This window comes from Gopherus evgoodei, chromosome 10 (genome assembly GCF_007399415.2).
Source record: "Gopherus evgoodei ecotype Sinaloan lineage chromosome 10, rGopEvg1_v1.p, whole genome shotgun sequence".
In the NCBI taxonomy this organism is placed as follows: domain Eukaryota; kingdom Metazoa; phylum Chordata; order Testudines; family Testudinidae; genus Gopherus; species Gopherus evgoodei.
The window spans coordinates 66,556,878-66,577,211 of record NC_044331.1 but is presented as its reverse complement, the minus strand read 5'-3'; the positions used below and the strand labels follow the sequence as shown (position 1 = coordinate 66,577,211).

The window sequence follows — 20,334 nt, the reverse complement described above, 5'->3', positions numbered from 1 at the left end:
TGACCTACTATCATTTTAGCTTTGAGTGGCTTATCTATTAGGTCATTCACTTAGTCTCATTAGGAGGCTTTTATCAGTAAGTGTAGTACAAGCTTCTTTTCCAGCGCTATGATCTTCTCTTACAGAGTGTTATCTGTGCATATCGGACTCCTCATTACAGTTCATCTCTAATTAAATTTTAAAAAGCTCTTGGAATATTTAACCTTTAGTTCTTTCTGTACCGAATCCTGGTGTTAGGGGCACTGAGTTTAACACTAGGACAAATTGACTGAGATGTGATCCCAACAGTTTTGACTGACAATGTATCATAAGATTTTGGAAGTCCAGGCAGTTCCTGTTTGCTCAAAAGAATTATTTTGAAATGCAAATAGCTGTCAGCATGCAACTTTTCTTGTATAATTAATAGTTTTTCCTCTTTATTCACAGATCGAGAAGACCAGTCCATTCTGTGCACGTAAGTAAAATCACTCTTTTAGTATATTTCAGGGTTCTGATGTTTATCTTGATTCAGAGTGACTCAAAGCCCATTGAAGCCAGTGGGTAGAGTCCCTTCATCATCCATGGGCTTGGGATCCAGCCTTCAGTGAAAGGTGTTTAGCTATTTTTAAATTGATCAAATTATAAAGCAGTTGTATTTGCAGGAGGAAGCATGTGACTAATAATTTTAATGACCTCCTGAAGTTCAGAAAATTCAGAGCTTACAGAAGGACTTGTGATGAGCATACATGGATACATGTGTATTTAGGAAACCCTTAGGAACACAAAGCCTCATGTACATTTGCTCATGGTAGCTTAATGGAAAGCCCCAAGCCAGGTGTTAGTACAGAAGTAGGTGAGTAGTGCGCATGTTTTGTTGCTGATTTTTGCCCCCTACTTGTGTAGGCTATAACTGGATCTGTCCTGAAAAGAACTCCCAAGAACAGCACAAGCCCTTGAGGCTTGATCTTCAGTAACTTTCTAGCAGCACTCCTCAGTTGCTTGGAGTCTATGCAGAATGCATCAGCATGTTAATTCAGTGGGCTCAGTGACTCTGACCATAGTATAGCTGCTCTGCATTCTTTACATTGCCTTCCTAGAGAGTAGTAAAGTGCCTTGAAGCTGACATTGTTTTTAAAGCTCCAGTTGGTCTAAATCTTGGCTGTTCTCAAAACCTCCTCTTTGAGCCTTGGCCTGATGAGTCTGTACTCAGGTAGCACCTGCTTTTAGAGATTCAATGGTTGAGCCTGGGTTGGAAGATGGGCCTTACTGGGTGGAATATATTGCACTCTGCAACCCCTCTGCTTGTTCTTCACCCCAGTTTAACAGAACATGTTAGACTTAAGCACAGGTGTTTTAGATTTGGTTTCATATCTGTGACCTGCTCCTCCTCATCCCTTTTTTATCAGGTTGGAGCCCTCCATTGGCTTTATTTGTTTGAATGTCGGTGAGGATGTTTTTATTGCATTAAGTATCAGAGGGGTAGCCGTGTTAGTCTGGATCTGTAAAAGCAGCAAAGAATCCTGTGGCACCTTATAGACTAACAGACATTTTGGAGCATGAGCTTTCCTGGGTGAATACCCACTTCGTCAGATGCATGTCTATAAGGTACCACAGGATTTTTTGCTGCTTTTATTGCATTAGATTGTGTGTGTGTTAGGCAGCACCCAGTTATCTCAGTGGAAGTGGGGACGGGGATGTTGTTCATAAATAACAATCATCATAATTTACAAAAGATGACTGTCACATGGTCTACACAGATTTTCTCCCTCTCATCCTGTGCCCGGGCTGGTAAAATTGGAGTTCTCACACCTTCTTCCAGTGTTTCACCCTTGTGCTTTATTTTACAGTGCCAGTGAGTAGTCCCCTTTACCCCCTAACAGTTATCCCCTTTGAGGCTCCCTTCCTGTGGTGAGGAGACAGAGCTGTAGCCTCCCACCCCCTCCCAGGCAAGCATCCTAACCAAGTTTTGTTCAAGGCTTTTATAGCCCGCCTAGCCTTCAGCCCAGCTGTTGCCGCTTAGCTTAATCTATTGCAGTGAGCCAGCCCTCATTAGGGCCTACAGCTGGGCTCCCTGCTGGCTGCTTTGAGCCTCTGCCCCTGGCCTCTCTGCCCAAAAGCAGGGCTTAGCCAGCATTTTAGCAGGGCATTCAAGGGGTTGTACCCCTGCTCTGCCACACAGACACAGGTGGTGGTTATATTAGAAGCTGGAGGGAAGTCAAGATCATACAGTGAAGTCATACTCAAATCCTCTCTGTGGGAGGTCCCTCCCTCAACCTGTGGTTTCTTGAGTCTATGACCATGTACTTCAATCCTGGTTTTAGAAAAAGCTGTTATTGACCCATAGTGTCTCAGACCCTGGAAGATGAGGAGAATTACTCATTGGAACACTTTTATGCTAGGTCTGAGGGTATGGCTACATTTGGAATTTCAAAGCGCTGCCGCGGCAGCGCTGCGAAGTGTGAGTGTAGTCAGAGCGGCAGCGCTGGGAGAGAGCTCTCCCGGCGCTGCATGTAAACCACATCCCTTACGGGTGTAGCGTGCAGCACTGGGAGCCGCACTCCCAGCGCTGCTGCCCTGATTACACTGACGCTTTACAGCGCTGTATCTTGCAGCGCTCAGGGGGGTGTTTTTTCACACCCCAGTTGCAGCACTGTAAAGTGTGAGTGTAGCCAAGCCCTAAGAAACACTAAAATTATGGGCCAGACTCTTAACTGGCATAGACTGCAGTAGAGCAACAGAGATTTACAGCAGCTGAGAATGTGGCCCTGGATGTCTTTAAAAAACTAAAATCCTTAGAATATTAAGGAGGCACTATAAACTGGCCATTTACTTCATTTTCCCAGGACAAGACTTGTCACTTTAAGAGAGCCCAATTTACGATGTTTATTTCCTTCCATTCTTGTGCTTTAGGTTTATTTTTCCATTTGTCTCTCATCTCTTCCTGTTTTAACTCTTGAAGGTCTGGATTTTTACGGGAGAAAGCTCTTACTAAGCCATGCCTTTGTTAAAGCTTGCATTTATGAAAGTCATAGTACATGTACTGTATGTGCAGCAAATCTAAACTTTCTTGATCCAACTTTGTCAACCAGGATGAAGATGTCAGATTTCATACAACCCAATGGAAAGGAAATGGATTATTTATTGGATCTTACAAGTAATACATACAATGTAGAGATTCAAGACTGATTTGTGCTCTTTTGCTCTCTGTATCATTCTGCAACTACAACAGCTGATTTTCTAGATGCTTAGAATAATTTGTGTGTTGGCAAGATTGTGGCCTTTACTTTAAAACAAAGCATAGCTTCTGATAGCATTTTTAATTTAGTCCAAAAACACTAGGAAAGCTAAAATATATTTGAAGTGAAGTTTTGTTGGCTATATTCGGTTGCACAGAAAAAAAAACTGTTTTTAGTTAGAGCACTAGAGTGCCAGAAATGAGCATTATTTTATGATTTAGAAATTGTTCTTTTGCTTAAAATATGATCCAAAAATGACTGAAGCATTCATAAAATTGATCTGGGATCTTTTCTGTAAACAGTTTCAGATTCAACATTTCCAAACCTTGCGACCTGAATTGCAACCAACGATTATGTACCCATAAGTGCCTATTTCAATAGTTCTCAAACTTTTGTACTAATGACTCCTTTCACACAGCAAGCCTCTGAGTGAGGCTCCCTTTATAAATTAAAAATACTTAATATTTAACATTATTATAAATGCTGGGGGTGAAGCGGGGCTCGGGGTGAAGACTGACAGCTCACGACCCACCTCATGTAATAACCTCACGACCCCCTGTGGGGTTGTAACTCCTAGTTTGAGAACTCCTGGCCTATTTACATAAGTGAATGTATTTTTGGATGCTGATGGAAATTGTATTGCTGATGTTTATTGCTCAGTGGGCATAGTCTGTGTTTTAATGCAGCCCCTCCATTCCCCTCCCCCTGCCAATCATTAGTACAGTCCCCAACTCACTGGGATTATTCATGCTCCTGACTTTGTGGGGATTGTGCAGTCATGCCCAATCCAGTCAAAACACCTGCAGAAAATGTACAGGCAAAAATTGTCCAGTCTAGTTTTGAATATCCTGTTCTATGGGCTTGCACAGTTTCCCTCAGGAGAGTATTCTACTGCCTAAACACAGCTCAAAAAAAGCCATCCAATATGTTTAAAAAAAATCTGCCTCTTCCTTTCTATCCAGATAGACGAGTTGGGTATCCTTGCCTGCATCTCTAGCCTCAACTGTAGTAGTTGCTTCCTTTTGGGTGCTTTTAATACTAACCTCATCTCCAAGTACATCCAAATATGATGCTTCCAAAATCCTCTTTCCTACCTATCACTTAGGTCTCATTTTCATCCCATCACAACTAGCAATAACCCTTCATACACCTCTACCCTGAAATAACGCTGTCCTCAGGAGCCAAAAAAGAAACTTACTGTGTTATAGGTGAAACCATGTTATATCGAACTTGCTTTGATCCACCGGAGTGCACAGCCCCACCTCCCCGGAACACTGCTTTACCGCGTTATATCGGGGAGAGGTGTACTACTCTAAGTAACTTCTCCATCTTTGCTATTTACAGTTTTTAAAATGGGTACACAGTGTCACCATGTTCCCACATGTTTCTAACCATGTTCTACAAGTTTGGCTCTATTAATCTTTCCTCGTCAGTCTCTAACACCCAAAACATTTGTTCTCTGAACTCCTTCAAATCCATCTTTTTGGTACTGAGGTACCCTGGGCTACATACAATATTTAAGATGCAGACTCCTGAAGAATCTTATCGAAAAGGGCTCTTACCTCTCTGCTCACGGTATGTGCCTTCTGTGAATATCGCCCCAAATTGCTTGTTTGCTCTGCTCTAGGATACTGCTGACTTGTTTCCAATCTCTTTCTTAGCACTTCACCCTCAAATCTTTGAGCACATCCTTGTGCAGTCACATCAGCTACGTCCTGTTGCCTGCATTTTGTTCATTGTAACTGCTGTTTGTTGTTATAAAACACCACAGTCAAGGATTCTCTAGCTTTCCTCCACACTCCCGGATTATATTTCCTCCAATTCACTGTGTTCATTAGATTGATTTATTTGCACCACAAACATTTTATCTTGCAAGTGAATCTATTCTGAATTTGAACTACCTTTTTTGCATCTATTCCGTACCACATTCAGTTTAGCTATCTCAGGATCACCAGGCTTCTTTATTATATTCCTACTCTGACAGTTTTTTTTTTTTTATTAAACAGTTGTAGATCCAGATTATGAGTGTGTAAATTTTTCTGGCTTTTACAACGTTTAAAAAATTACTATTAAAAGAAGTCAATTTGTTGAAAAGAACTGTGGTGCTGAGGACGTTCTAGACTGTTAACTAATGTTTCTGGCTGCTAAAATTAAGTACATCACAATTTTAATTTTATTGAAATCTATATTAAAGGCTAAAAATGTGAAAGCAACTTCTAAGTTTGCACATTTTAAAGTGCAACAATTCAAGAAATGCAAAGCTAATAAAGTTCCAACAATGCTGTATCAGATGAGTTCTATACATCTGTAGCTAGGTAGGTAGTGGGGGGTGTGTACAACCAAAAATGGGATTATTGCATAATTTCTGTGTTTTTAAATTGAAGATGTCTGTCATTAGTTTTCTGACGGAAATAGTTTCAAACCCTAATTGATACCCACACTTCATTTAGGGGCATTAGGTGGAGAGAGGATGAGTTCCTACTTCTGCTGTTTGGCTAAAGATTGTTCTGTGCAAGCCTGGGTTTAAAAGGTAGTAGCACGTTGGTTTACACTGCAATGGTTGTAGCTTTATACTGGGAAAGCATAGTATCCTACGTATCTATAAATGAAGGTGTAGAATTTAGTGCAAATTCTTGAGACTAAAGATTCTGTATTTTTCACACCCGTGAGCTGCTTCTGATGCTAAATGGTTGTTTTGGGAGGGCAGAGGGAGATTCTGCTGTGCATGTGTCATAACTATAAAGGGAACGGTAACAACCCTTCTGTGTACAATACTATAAAATCCCTCCTGGCCAGAGAGAACAAAATCCTTTTATCTGTAAAGGGTTAAGAAGCTCAGGTAACCTCGCTGACTCCTGACCCAAAGGATCAATAAGGGGACAAGATATTTTCAAATCTTGGTGGGAGGAAGGCTTTTGTTTTTGTGCTCTTTGTTTTGGGGGTTGTTTGCTCTTGGGACTAAGAGGGACCAGACATCAATCCATGCTCTCCAAATCTTCCTAAACCAGTCTCATATTTCAAACTTGTAAGTAACAGCCAGGCAAGACATGTTAGTTTTATCTTTGTTTTCTCAACTTGTAAGTGTTCCTTTTGCTAGAGTGTTTACCTCTGTTTCCTGTAACTTTGAACCTAAGGCTGGAGGGGGTTCCTCTGGACTCTTTGAATCTGCTTACCCTGTAAAGTTATTTTCCATCCTGATTTTACAGAGATTATTTTTACCTTTTTCTTTAATTAAAATTCTTTTAAGAACCTGATTGATTTTTCATTGTTTTAAGATCCAAGGGTTTTGGATCTGTGTTCACCAGGACTAATTGGTGAGAATATACTCTCAAGCCTACCCAGGAAAAGGGGTGTAAGGACTTGGTCTCAAATCTGCCCAGGAAAGGGGGAGGGGGAGGGACTTGGGAAAACATTTGGGAGAAGGCAGAGTTCCAAGTGGCTCTCCCCTAAGATTGAAACACGCTTGGTGGCGGCAGCTTACTGTTAACCTAAGCTGGTAAATAAGCTTGTGGGTCTTTCATGTGTGTCCCAGACCTTTACTGGACAATCACTCTCATCCAGTTGTCCCAGCAGAAGCTCCAGTTTGACTTAACTGGCTAGAGTGGATGAGAAGAGACAAATGTGCACAGATGTCACAGAATGGGTAGGATTTCATAGCAGTTGCCTAATAAGCATGCCCAGAAGTGATTTCTCAATCCCTTATAATTTTTCACCAACCTAAACAAAGGTACAAGTCCTCAGTAAGGACCATGGGCCAGATTTTTAAAAGGTATTTAAGAGCATAGAGATGGGGTGTGTGATATTTTTGAAAATCCCAATAGGTGCCTAACTGCCATTAATTTCAGTGGGGCTGATTTCTATGGGAGTTGAGCACCTAGGACCAACATCAATATGCAGTTGAGTGCATCAGGCTTTAGTCATTTTGACTAAAGAGTATGGTTAGAATTTTTTTCCCCTTTCTCCCACTGTTCTAGAACTTAACTGGCTGAAGGACAGAGGTGAAAGTAGGCCAATACGCCCTGGTACGGCATACTGGCAAGAGCCTATGCGCTGTAGCAGGGCAGATCAGCTTCCCCTGGCAGCAATTTCAAGGACCTGGGGCTCCCAGCAGCGGCTGGAGCCCTGGGCCCTTTAAATTGCCACCAGAGCCCTACTGCTGGAGCCCTGGGGAAGTGGCGGGGCTTGGGTGGCGATATAAGGGGCCCAGGGTACCTGCCACAGCTACCACCCTGGGTCCTTTAAATCATCCCCAGAGCCCTGGGGTAGCGGTAGTGGGGCTCTGGCAGCTATTCAAAGGATCTGGTGCTGCAGCAGCCACTACAGCCCCGGACCTTAAAATAGCCGCCGGAGCCCTGCCGCCACCTCCCCAGGGCTCCAGGGACAATTTAAAGGGCCCAGGGCTCCAGTAGCTGCTACCACCCAGGGCCCTTTAAAATTGTCCCCAGAGCCTGCCAGAGCCCTGGGGTAGTGGCGGCGGGGCTCTGGCGGCAATTTAAAGGGCCAGGGGCTCAGCCACTGCTACAGCCCTGGGCCCTTTAACTTGCTGCTGGAGCACCGTTGCCGCTACCCCAGGGATCCGGGGAAGATTTAAAGGGCCCATGGTGGTAGCAGCAGCCAGAGCCCTGGTCCCTTTAAATCACCGCCCGAGCCCCCGGCTGCCACTTCTACTCTGGGGCTCTGGCAGCACAGCTCAGGTGACGATTTAAAGGGCTCAGGGCTCCCACTGCTGCTACCCTCTGAGGCCCTTTCAATCACCACCTGAGCCCCGCTGCTGGAGCCCTGGGGTAGTAGCAGCCGGGCTCTGGTGGTGATTTAAAGGGCCAGGGGCTCCCGGCTGCCGTGGAGCCCCAGGCCCTTTAAAGCTCTGCCAAAGGCCAGGGCCCCCTCTGATGATGATTTAAAGTGCCCAGGGCTCCACTGTAGTAGTAGCAGCTGGAGACTTGGGCGCTTTAAATGACCCCCAGGGCTCCTAGCCGCCTCTGCAGCTGGTAGCTCCAGGAGTGATTTAAAGGGCCCAGGCTCCCAGCTGCTGCTACCACAGCCCCAGCCCCGGGCCCTTTAAATCCTGATTTAAAGCACCTGGGTATTTAAAGGCCCCACCTCTTCTAGTAGAGGCCCCGCCCCCTCCTAAGGACTCCAGAGTACCAGTAAGTCCTTTAAGTTACTTTCACCCCTGCTGAAGGGAGTTCACTCAAACTTAAAACACACCCACCCTTCAAGTAGAGGCAAAACATGGAAAAATTCAGTTCAAAAAGTGTAGGTTTTAGATATTAGAAAACAATATTTTATTAAAAACTGTTCAGCACTACTGGGTGCCCACTATAACGATCCCATGAGAATTCAAGCCATGTTACTTTTTCAATTCTGTTTACTATTTTACAAATTTGTTTCCTTTAATTTTATATATTATAAGAAGGGTGACCCCCAGATAGCAACTGTGGAAAAACAGGACAGGGTAGGGGGTAATAAGTGCCTATATAAGAAAAAAATCCCCCCAAACTGGACTGTCCCTTTAAAAAGAGGACATCTGGTCTCCCTAATTATAAGCTACTGTTCTTCAGTCTAGTTTAGGAAATGGCAGCTAATCTCCAGAAGAGATGGTGAGGCTGAGGCTGGACTGTGATCTCTCTTTACCACCCCCTGGGCACCAGCCCCACCAGAGGCACCACAGACCTACACCAGGCATCAAAGCCAATTCAAAGGCTGGTGCAGGCAAACACCTCTGCCTGGCTTCTCTCCCACACAGACTCCTTGTGTAACTCCAGGGCAGGAGGGGGGTAGAGCTTTCTGCTCAACTGAGGCTGCTTGGACTCTTTCAAGCATATACACGTTTAGCAAACTTTCACAGTAGGCTCACTGAGCCCAGTTCTGAGCTATGCCTCTCCAGAGTTACTGCTAGTATGGAGTAAAGTTAGGGGTGAAGGTAATGTAAAGCTCTCAGATTCTCAGTATGGAGCCTGCCAAGCACTGCCAGTGTAACTTAGAGCAGACTCAAGAGGCTTTCCACATGGCCAGAATATCCAGAATGCAGAGAGTTTTAGCCACGTCCACACTCACCACTATGCCTGGAGCTTAAGGCTCTTACACTGGGCTTATACCTCTCTCAGAATCTGACCTGGTGTAATGATCAGCCATGGGGGCGCAGAGCAATCCAGGTGCCGGACTAGTGTAGAAAGGCTGGAATGCAGCTGAGAACTAGGGCCAGTAGTATGCTTTCATTCTTCTATCGATGTGCTGCCTCTATTTCTTATGGAGAAATGGGATTTATGCTTTCAGAATGTCTCAGTTACGTGACCAGTCTGTCTAGTTCTTCAGAGCCAGGATCAAAGAGCAGTGGCCAGACTTTGGGAGATAGGATCTCATACTCCCACTTGTGAACAATCCAAAAATACATGCCGAGATTTATAGATCACCACAAGAAAGGGTCACACACCTCCTGGGAAGTCAGGGGCCCTGCTGTGGAGTAGACCTTGTGCAGGGTTCAATCCTAAAACATGCTTGTCATACAAAGGCCCACCTGGAAACCTATAATGGGGGAGACAGTGACCAGGTGCTGGGAAGGGGAGTGAAGATGATAAAGACCCATCAGGGGAGAGAGCTAGGAGGAAAACATGGTACCAGAGAGTTTCTTTCAGCTGTTTTACCTACTTTAGGGCATGGCACAACAATAGAGTATATTTCTGGCATGCCAGAACCAGTGTCTTTGGAAGGTGATTCTTTGGGATACTATGTCATGATAGATCAGCATGACCAGTGCTGGGCTACAGGTCAGTAGTTCCAGGAAGGCCACTATCCAAGATGCTGGTCACCCACACCCTACACATACCTAGATGGTTCGGGAGGTGAGGGCAGGGGGAAAGGGGTGAATCTGGGCCAAGCAATTTTAGCCCTCCATGGTTTGATGTAATCAGTTTTCACATATGTGTGATGTTTATCAGTGGGATCAAGCCTAAACTTTGAAGCTACAATGTGCCTTTCAGATTACAGATACTACCTATTTTGCTTAATGGATAGCAGCCCATCAGACCTGTCAATCTCCATGATCTCCAAGATCAAGTGCAGCATGTTAGATACAATCTCTTGATAGAAGATGTATCTCTTATAGCCCAACTCGATCTAATAGGTCTTTACTCCATTTCTAGCTGCTGTGATCCTATCTGTTTTATATTGCATGCAAGAGCATTTCACATTTAGGAGCCTGTTTAAACTTTTCAATGTCCACTTCAAAATCAAGTAAATAAGCCCCACAATTCATATGCAGAAAACAGGAGGGTGATCAGCCAGCTTGGAAGAAAAGGGTTAAAGAGAGCACAGAGCCCAATATTAAGTAACTTAAGAGCTGCTGTATGGTAATATAATTACAAGTAAAATGATGCCATATATGGTAATACTCCCAGGGATTTAAGAGAAAGCCCAGTGATGGGCACTGTTGCCCTGGGAGAGAGGAAATGCAGTTCATGTAGTGATGAACTGCAAATAACCTTTCATAAACAGTTTTTCGCTCAGGGCTTGTTAGAAGAAAATTTTTTATTTTTCCAAAAGGCAACGTCGTAAGGTAGATTTGTTTGAAAACTGTATGCAGAAGACTTCAAATTGGTGTGCTTAGCTTGGAATCATTCCCAGGACACTTAATTTTTAATCAATAAAACATGGAAATGTTTCAACTCTGAAGCCCACGCAAGAGGGGGGCGGGAAATCAGTCTTCTAAACTATGCAAACTAACCCAATCCTGTGAAAAGGAGCCTGTTCATCCCAATTAATCTTGTTAAACTTCTGCAAACAAGAACAATTCTCATCATGGAATATCTACCATAGGAGGGAATTGTACAGAAAAAAATTATATTTCCTAATTAGGAAAAGGAGAACCGTAATTGATGCAGTGAAATAGTTCCAACTTCAAAGGACCTGATTAAATGTCAATGGGAGTTTGTATTTGCTTTTGTAAATCCACTTAATGCAAAAAAAAAAAAAAACCACACACAACCAACGGGGCCTGATTCTTATTTAGACTAAGATCTCTTGATGCTGTTTTGGTAGCGTGAAGGAACATTAAAAGGAGTTTAAATTATGTTCATACCCACTTTAAGGCCCTTCCAGATGGCGAGGGAAGCGCAAAGGGACATCTTAGGTTATGTCTAACCTGCAATTGCTGGGTAGGACTCAGCTCATGTAAATATATCCAGACTAGTTTTAACCTAGCTAGTGGAATACTGATAGTGGCAGCATGGGGTAGCTAACCTGTGCTGAAGCCAAGTAATTACCCAGGATTCTGGGCAGGCTTGGCCACATGGAAGCCTATGCCACCACATCTATACTGGCAATACCCAAGCTAGCTAGATTAAAGATGGCTCAGATATGTCTATACAAGCTGCCATTACACTCCAGGATTGTGGTGTAGAGCTACTTTTTGTTAAAATGAGACCTGGGGCCACAGGAATCTAGAAGAGGCCAGGTAGAGTAACATTAGGTGTAGGGAAAGAATGGTTGGGCTCAGTGTAGTTCAACACTGATAAGTGTTAACATGGTAGCCTCTCACTCAGATCTGCTCCCAACAGTCTAATTTCAGAGTAAGGTGTGTTTACTTTAGTGCCAAAGATAAATGTTTGATGCTTTTGACTGTTAACCCAGCAGAGCTCTGGGCAGAATGAGTTGGATTCTTTTTTGGCTCATACATGCTCATTAAAGTGAATGAAGTTTCAGTTGCAGGGCCAGATGTGCCCCTCACCTGTATCAAAAACAGAGCTAGAGATTTATTAAAAATTTAGCCAGCAAAGCTGTTATCACTGGGGATTCAGAAAGAACCCAGCTTGGCTTCCAGATCCCAGGCTGATTTTGCAGTTGTTGCAGGAGACAGGGAGAAGGACATTTTATTTGTCAACAAACTTGATCTGGAAGTCTATTGAGAGACAGTCAGTGTGGAAATAGAGCCCCACTGCGCCAATTCACAGTCACTTTACCATTTAGAACTGCACCAGATGGTTTCCTCACACCAAGGAGCCCTCTGCAAGAGTTGCAAACAGCAATCTTATTGGGTCAGATCCTGCCTCTAGATGATCCAGGCTCAATGGTAGTTTCACCACTGTCTTCAAAGGGAGCAAGAATATTCCCCTATTATCTGAGATTTTTATCAAGTCTGAGCAGTTAGCTCCAGTATTAAAATCAACTATGGAGTACAAATGATTCTTGCCACTGCTGGTGAGTCCCCCACCATCCCACTTTGTAGTTTATTATTCACCTTAAAATATTGGCAGACTTATTTCCTTCCCCTCCCCGCTAACTTTTTATAAATACTCAAATATTCCCAAAGTGAGAAGAATGGTCTTTCAAACATGCATGATGTCTTAGGATCACCTTAAATGGACCAATGGCCAGTCAAGATACAAAAAGAACAAAGCTAGGGCCCTCATACCGTGTTCGTGGCATACTGAACTCAGGTAGAATATGGGGTGTGCAAGAGATGGCAGGTTGGGGTAGAATGCTGAACTTCATTGGTACAGTATTCATGCTCTCACTTTTACCTTAAATACATCACCACAGCATGGAGGGAACCCAAGAGTCACCTGTGTTTTGTTTCTCTTTCAAATCCCCTCCCCCAGAGGTGAATCTGGTGCAGGTAAAACAGAAAACACCAAGAAGGTCATTCAATACCTGGCTTTTGTTGCTTCCTCGCATAAGGGCAAGAAGGACACCAGTATCACTGTAAGTGGCCTCTTCCATATTCAATAGCTTGCTGCTTTCCTTTTTAGTTTAACTTGTAGTTTATCAGGACTCTACTTGCCAACTATGCTAACAGCAAGTCAATTAAGTGATCAAAATGTTTGCTACTTCCATGTCTTGCCAAATAGTTGACATATTAAGAGTACACAATTATGTCACAGTTTCATGTTTATGGAAAAAAACCCAACGACTTTGTTTGACATCCTCTTAGGCACAAAGTCAGAATGTGCTCTGCTGAAGAGAATATTCATAGCTTTCCATAGGGATATCATCTATTTATAGTCTAGAATGGACTGCATGAGCTTCACAAGGAGTTACGTTCCTTATTTTACCTTTGCCTCTTGGCAACTAAATAAAAAAATGTAGAAAAGCCTTTAAATAACATTGTTCAGCTCTATTAGGAAAAAGTATTTGAGCAAGATCAAAAGCAGCTAGGCACTTGGGAGCCTATGTCCCAGTGATCTTCAGTGTAACAAAGACAAAGTCTACACTACAAGCATACAGCAGCACTTCAGCTACATCTCTGTAGCATAACAACAGAAGGATTCTTCCTGCACTGTAGGGAATCTACTCCACCCCAAGAGGCAGTAGCTAGCTCAGTGGAGTAATTCTTGTTAATTTAGCTGCATCTACACTAGGGATTAGGTCAACTAACCTACCTACCTCACACAGGGTGAGGAATTTTTCATAAAACCTGTGTGATGAAGCAAGGTTGATCCAATTTTTAGGTTTTTGAAAAGTTTACCCAACATTAGTTTTATAAAAGCTGTAGCAATTCAAATTTATGACACTGTCACAGGGTGCACCACTCACCATCAGACTGGTACCTCCTCCTGGTGAACTGGAGATTACCTCAAGATGGAAATCCCTCCCATCTGATTTACACACCATCACTCTGTCTGCCTGCAGCTCCTCTCACAGCCTCAGGAACCCTAATGTCCTCTTCATGGCTCAGCCTTCCAGCCATGTTACTGTCTATGTTTTCCCCCCCTTCCAGGGAGGTTTAGCACCTCAATAGTCCTAGGCAGTCTTCCTACTCACTGCCTCTGTGTCCCTCACCCAGTGGCTGATCAGGGAACTCAGACCTGTCATCTTTTCCAGGTTCCAGCCTAGGTTCCCTCAACTCAGCAGTCTGAGCCATTTCTCTTTATAGCCTCACTGGTATAACCCTGGGCTTCTTTCTACTGCTGGTTCCCCTTTTCTTCCTAGGCCTACCAGTTCCTAAAAGGAACCTCCCTCTTCTCAGGAAGCAAGTGCAATCTCTACTCAGACCTGCCTTTCTTCTGAGAGTGGCTCCACCTTTTCCCAGCAGCTCCTGGACTTTATAAGCCCCACCTATTCCTGCCCAGCTGAGCCTCCTTAGTCAGCTGCCTATTGTTTTAATTGACCCATCTGGCCTGCATTAAACCCCCGTACAGGGTGAGTGTGGGATAGTCACCCTATCACAAACACAATGAGCCTGCTTCAGTAAGAGATTTCAATGCACCAGGAATGCAGCATTAGGCCCAACATGCAGGACTGGCTGGCTCAGACAGGGGCTTGGTAATAGAATATGAAGTGTTTTTCTTTTTCAGGTTATCAGTTAAAATCTAGCTCAGGTTGGTAGTGACTGGAAGTTGAACCATTAAATGGCTGTTTAGACTATGTGAATGAGACAGTCTTACCAGTCCTTGATAGATAAGTATCCACAGCACAGAACAAGTGTGGGGAAGCTTGTGCTGCCCTTGCTGTTCCTATACCTATTATGGTGACAAATAGAGAACTCCAGCATCCAGGGCTTCATTTCGGCACCTTTCACCGGCATTATGTTCCCTGAAAAGAAACTGAGAATAAAGAAAGGCCTGGTATTCCTGAGGTGGAGCACTTCTGAAAAATCAGGCCCTAAATGTGTAAGTGTTCAGTGGCCTATGGGAAACAAACTGATGGTTTCAAGGCCATTCCTAATGGCCAGCTATCCACTTTGCCACTACAGCTATTGCTAACTGATACTCTTTTGGAAAGACTCAAGGGCTAAGCACTGAACTGGCCCTGAGACTGATCTATCCTCTCACCCCTGAAAGTGAATCCTGTCAAGCAAGGACTGAGGCAGAATGATTAGGAGAAACCGAAACTGCTCTCTGTTCTAAGGGGAAATGGAAAACTTCCATGCCTGGGGCTTCTGACTCAGCACTTATATTTACTTTAAAAATCTCTGGCTGCATTAAATGCCCCAGAGGAGACTTACTTAGGAATTTATCCTGAAAAAAAAAAATTCTTTGGCTTATATTGAGGGAATAATTTTATGTCTGATCCGAAGTCCATGGACAAACTCCTGCTGGCTCAAATGGAGTTTGGATCAGGTTTTTTTTATAATCAACTCCTAAAATGAACCGTTTGCGCACTGTAATTGTACTCTTGGTATGTCTATAACAGATTGTTCCTATTTGTTTCCCCCAGTTTAATTTGCATAGAGAAACTGTTTGTTATTTTTATGTAGAAAAATAAAACAAAAGAGAGCCACAAATGTATGTGTGATGGAAATAATACTGATGTTTGTTTTATACCACATTATTCAACTACAGCAAGGTCCATCTTTTGCTTACGTGAGTAACTTAGACTGTTCGATGTGTGTTAAAGGCACTGAGTGTAGATCTGCATGCTATTGTTGCACCAAAAAAATTAAGATTTTTGTTGAAATATATAATTCTTGTATCACATGACAAAAAGCAACAATAGCACCAATGTTCACACGTGTTAACTCTAACTGTGTCAAGCTCCAGGAAAAGATGAAGTCTGACACAGAGGGTTGTCTTTCAAGTGTCACCATTTTCTATGTGTGTGTATGTATCCAGATTTTCATAGTTTGAATGAATTTTCCCACGATCCTGAAAGAGCTAATCAGCCTGAAATTTGATCATATGGTTTCTGAATGAAAGTACCCAGAGACTTTCTGTGCTTCAGGTTGAACTTTTTAGGACTGTTGTGAAATAATTCCCAAACCATCACAGTGTGTGATTGATTTGTAACTCTGCATGCTTTCCATTTGATATTGCTTATGATTCTGCATTTTCCTACAACCGTGGAGAATTATGCATGTCTGAAAAATGTTGCATGCTTCCCAACTTGCTCCTACAATTAGTCATAGTACAAAAGAGTTTCAGTGTGTCTTCTGCTCTTTTATTAGTGTGGTTCTTGAGATGCAATGTTGCTTGTGAGTTTCCGCTCAGATTTAGGTTAAGATTGAGACTCATGTTAGAGGACATATCAGAGGTTAAACTATTTGTTGATGGTATTTAATATTTCATTTGACAAGTTGTTTTGAAATTTCTCATCTAATTTCTATCTATGATGGACTAAATTCACTGCTAGTGTAGACAACTGAGGTAAGTGCTTACACTAGCTGCAGATTTGGAACTATGGCCTGCTCTACACTAGGGTGGGAGGGGGAATCGATCGAAGTTATGCAGCTTCAGCTACGTGAATAACGTAGCTGAAGTCAACGTACTTAGATTGAATTACCATGGTGTCTTCACCACAGTGAGTCAACTGCTGCCTCTTCCCCATCAACTCTGCCTGAACCTCTCACCGAGCTGGAGTACAGGAGTTGACAGGAGAGTGCTCAGGGATTGATTTATCGTGTCTAGACTAGACGCGATAAATCGATCCCTGCTTGATCAATCACTGCCCGCCAATCCAGCTGGTAGTGAAGACATAGACTCATAGGTTAGAAGGGACCAATATGATCATCTAGTCTGACCTCCTGCACAAGGCAGGCCACAGAACCCTACCCATCCACATACCCTATGACTAGATAACCAGTGATTTGTGCTGAACAGTGTAAGCCACACTAGGAAAGTATAGGTCTTTGTGCCATTCTCGTGGCTGACCCAAAGCTCTGTTATAGCTCTCCACTAATGAAGTTGCTTCTTTAACTCAAGCTGTGGAGGGCTATGCTTACAGTGCTCTAGAACACAGGTTCTCAACCTTTTTCTTTCTGAGCCCCCCCTCCCTCCAACATGCTATAAGAACTCCACGGCCCACATGTGGCACAACAACTGTTTTTATGCATATAAGCGCCAGGGCATACATTAATGGGTAGCAAGCAGGGCAATTGCCCAGAGCCCCATGCCACAGGGAGACCCACAAAGCTAAGTTGCTTAGGCTTCGGCTTCAGCCCTGGATGGCTGGGCTCAGAGCCTGGGGATTCAGCCCCATGTGGTGGGGCTTTGGCTTTCTGCCATGGGCCCCAGCAAATCTAATCCCAGCCCTGCTTGGTGGACCCCCTGAAACCTGCTTGAGACCCTGCAGGGGGTTGTGGACCCCTGGTTGAGAACCACTGCTCTAGAAGGTCATAGGATCAAACCCTGCTGTTGGCACAACCAGGGTTGTTATAATGGCAGAGTATAATTGGAAAGAATTGCCCAACCCACTGCAGCATGGTAGCAGCCTTGCACAAGGAGGTGCTCATGGTTTTATTTCCAGGCATTTTTCCTCTAGGGCTCTTGAGTTAGCTAATCTCTATTCCTCTTCTTCCAAACTACTAGCTAGATATTTTCATAGTTCAGGCAGGTTGAGACCCTTAGCTGAACAGTCAGGAGTCCTCACCTATACACCAACCATGTCCAAACAGAAGAATTTAGCAAGGTGTTAATGAACTGTTGCCTTTTCTATGGTCAGGTCGTATCCCTGTCACACATAGTGCAGGGCATCTATAAATGACAGTGATGGTGTTTGGATAGGGTTGCCAGGTGTCTGGTTTTTGACTGGAACACCCGGTCGAAAAGGGACCCTGGCGGCTGCAGTCAGCATCACCGACTGGACCATTAGAAGTTCAGTTGGTGGTGCTGCAGGGCTAAGGCAGGCTAGTCCCTACCTGTCCTGGCACTGCGCTGTGCCCTGAAAGCAACCAGCGGGTTCAGCTTCTAGGCAGGGGGGCCATGGGACTCTGCCTGCACTGTCCATGTCCCGAGCACCAGCTCCACACTCCCATTGGCCGGGAACCACAGCCAATGGGAGCTGGGGGGGAAGTGCCTGAGGATGAGAGCAGTGCATGGAGCCTCCTGGCTCCTCCACCTAGGACCCAGACCTGCTGGCTGCTTCCGGGATGCAGCGTGGAGCCAGGGCCGGCAGGGAGCCTGCCTTAGCCCTGCTGTGCCACTGACTGGGAGCCGCTCTAGGAAAGCCCATGCCCCTCCCCCTGCCCCAGCCCTGAGCCCCCCCAAACCTGGAGCTCACTCCTGTACCCCAAACCCCTCATCCCCAGGCCCATCCCAGAGCTCGTACACCCTCCTGTACCCCAACCCCCTGCCTTAACGCACAGCTCCCTCCCCCACTCTGAATCCCTTGGCCCCACCCCCCAGCCTGGATCCCCCTCCTCCATGCCAAATCCCTCATCCCCCAACCCCAGCCCGGCACCTGCACCGTCAGCTGGAGCTTTCACCCCCTCCTTCACCCCAACTCCCTGCCTCAGCCCAGAGCCCCCTCCTGCACCCTGAACCCCTCATTTCTGGCCCCACCCCAGAGCCTCCACCCCCAGTTAGAGCCCTCCCTCCCTCCCGCCCCAGCACAGTGAAAGTGAGTGAGAGTGGAGGAGAGCAAACCACTGAGGGTGGGGGAATGTAGTGAGCAGGGGCGGGGCCTCGGGGAAGGGGTGAGGCTACGGTGTTCGGTTTTGTGTGATTAGAAAGTTGGCAACCCTATGTTTGGAATGAGAGGGAGCTACTCTTGCATCAGGGATGGCCTTATAAACAGAGATGTATTCAGAGTGTGCATTTTTCTGTTTCATGGCAAGTGGTAGTTTTCTAAGTTATTTCCTCCGGACTCAGTCCAAATGTTGCCTTCATTAACTGTTAACAGAGTAATTAACATTGTTTAAAAAATATTAAGCTTTTACAAGAAATTTCTGCTTTAAAAACTGTGTTTGAAGTGGTACACAGCATTGTATAAAGAGCTGCACATAGCAGGAGAAATATCAAAGACTAGGACACCTGGAAATAAAGGTTAATACAAATTTAGAATGTGACAATTAATGACTCTAATATAGATGATGATGAGGACGAATTCAGATGCAAGTGGCCTCAGGCAGAATTACTTATTGTTAGCATCATTGTGCTAGAAGTAGGATTAAGTGCATATTTGCTTTCATTGCATGATTTGCTTAATTCGCAATTACTAATCAAAATTAACAATATAACAGTGTGTTTAAGTTTGCATGGGAATTCATGGTCATATTTTGAAATAAAGTAATGCATTTCCATATTCAACCTGAATAGCCCTGCATGTAATGTGATTAATAGACTTGGTGTAATCTGCTTTGTATCTTTGTGCTGCATTACATTAAATGTATTCTCAGCAAGTTTTTTTCTAATTACATCATTTTCTATCATGAGATCTCAGTACACTAACGTGGAAAAAACAAGTTAGTAGGTTCTAAGTATTTTTGGTAATAAAGTAAAAATATCCATCTTTGATACAGAACAATCCTTTTCATTAAGGCAAGCCAGTAATGACACTAAACAGATATACAGACTCTGATCTTCAACAAGCAATAACACTGGAAAAGGGTCTTATTGACTTTGTGTACAGAATAGCAGTAGACTGCAGTGCACCATTATGTAAACACAAAGATTACTAGAGGGAAAAAAAATAAGTTTACATGGAGTGCAAAAATACACTTAGGCTTAAATCATCTTGAGTTTCTCAGGTATGTGCATTTTCTGTTTTCATTTAAATAACTGATTAATTCAAGGTTAACTTGAGTCTGCATGACTTTTAGGGTGAGCTGGAAAAGCAGCTTCTTCAGGCAAATCCTATTCTTGAAGCTTTTGGCAATGCCAAAACTGTGAAGAACGACAACTCCTCCAGATTTGTAAGTAGTATAAATGCTCTCTGTGTGTACGGTGTTTGTAATCAGTGCCCCACAAAGACAAAGTTTGCAGATGGCTAAAAACCCTCAAACATTGGGGGAGGTTTTTTTAAAAAGAGATTTCTCCATAATTATTTCCCTTAAATAAGGGATTTAGGATTTATCCCTGAATCATTATTTTGGCATGTTAGAAAAGAACAAAACAAGCTAAAAGTTGGCCGTGTCATAGTTTACTCAGCGTTTAGCAGTACACGCACCTGGCCCCTGCCAGAGCTATTTGGCTTAATATTCACTTTCAGAACATTTTGCCAACAAGATCAGTTTTCTTCTTCTGGCATGACTGATTTAGTGGGAGTGTTAACATGTGAATTAGTGACTATAAGGAAGAGAATGGGAAATCATGAAGTTCCAACTTGACATTATCTAAGTCTTCTCTTATAGACTCATAGACTCTAGGACTGGAAGGGACCTCGAGAGGTCATCGAGTCCAGTCCCCTGCCCTCATGGCAGGACCAAATACTGTCTAGACCATCCCTGATAGACATTTATCTAACCTAC

General features: G+C 43.9%; 1 protein-coding gene across 2 annotated transcripts in view; it reads left to right on the top strand.

Annotated features, from left to right (window-relative positions):
• The window catches only part of MYH11 (myosin heavy chain 11), a 101,236-nt gene that overhangs the window by 37,576 nt on the left and 43,326 nt on the right, over positions 1-20,334 (top strand). For both annotated transcript variants that reach the window (XM_030576944.1, XM_030576945.1), the window contains exons 4-6: positions 427-454; positions 12,812-12,914; positions 19,687-19,779. In XM_030576944.1, the coding sequence (XP_030432804.1) occupies positions 427-454; positions 12,812-12,914; positions 19,687-19,779 (224 nt within the window). The remainder of the gene's footprint in view (positions 1-426; positions 455-12,811; positions 12,915-19,686; positions 19,780-20,334) is intronic.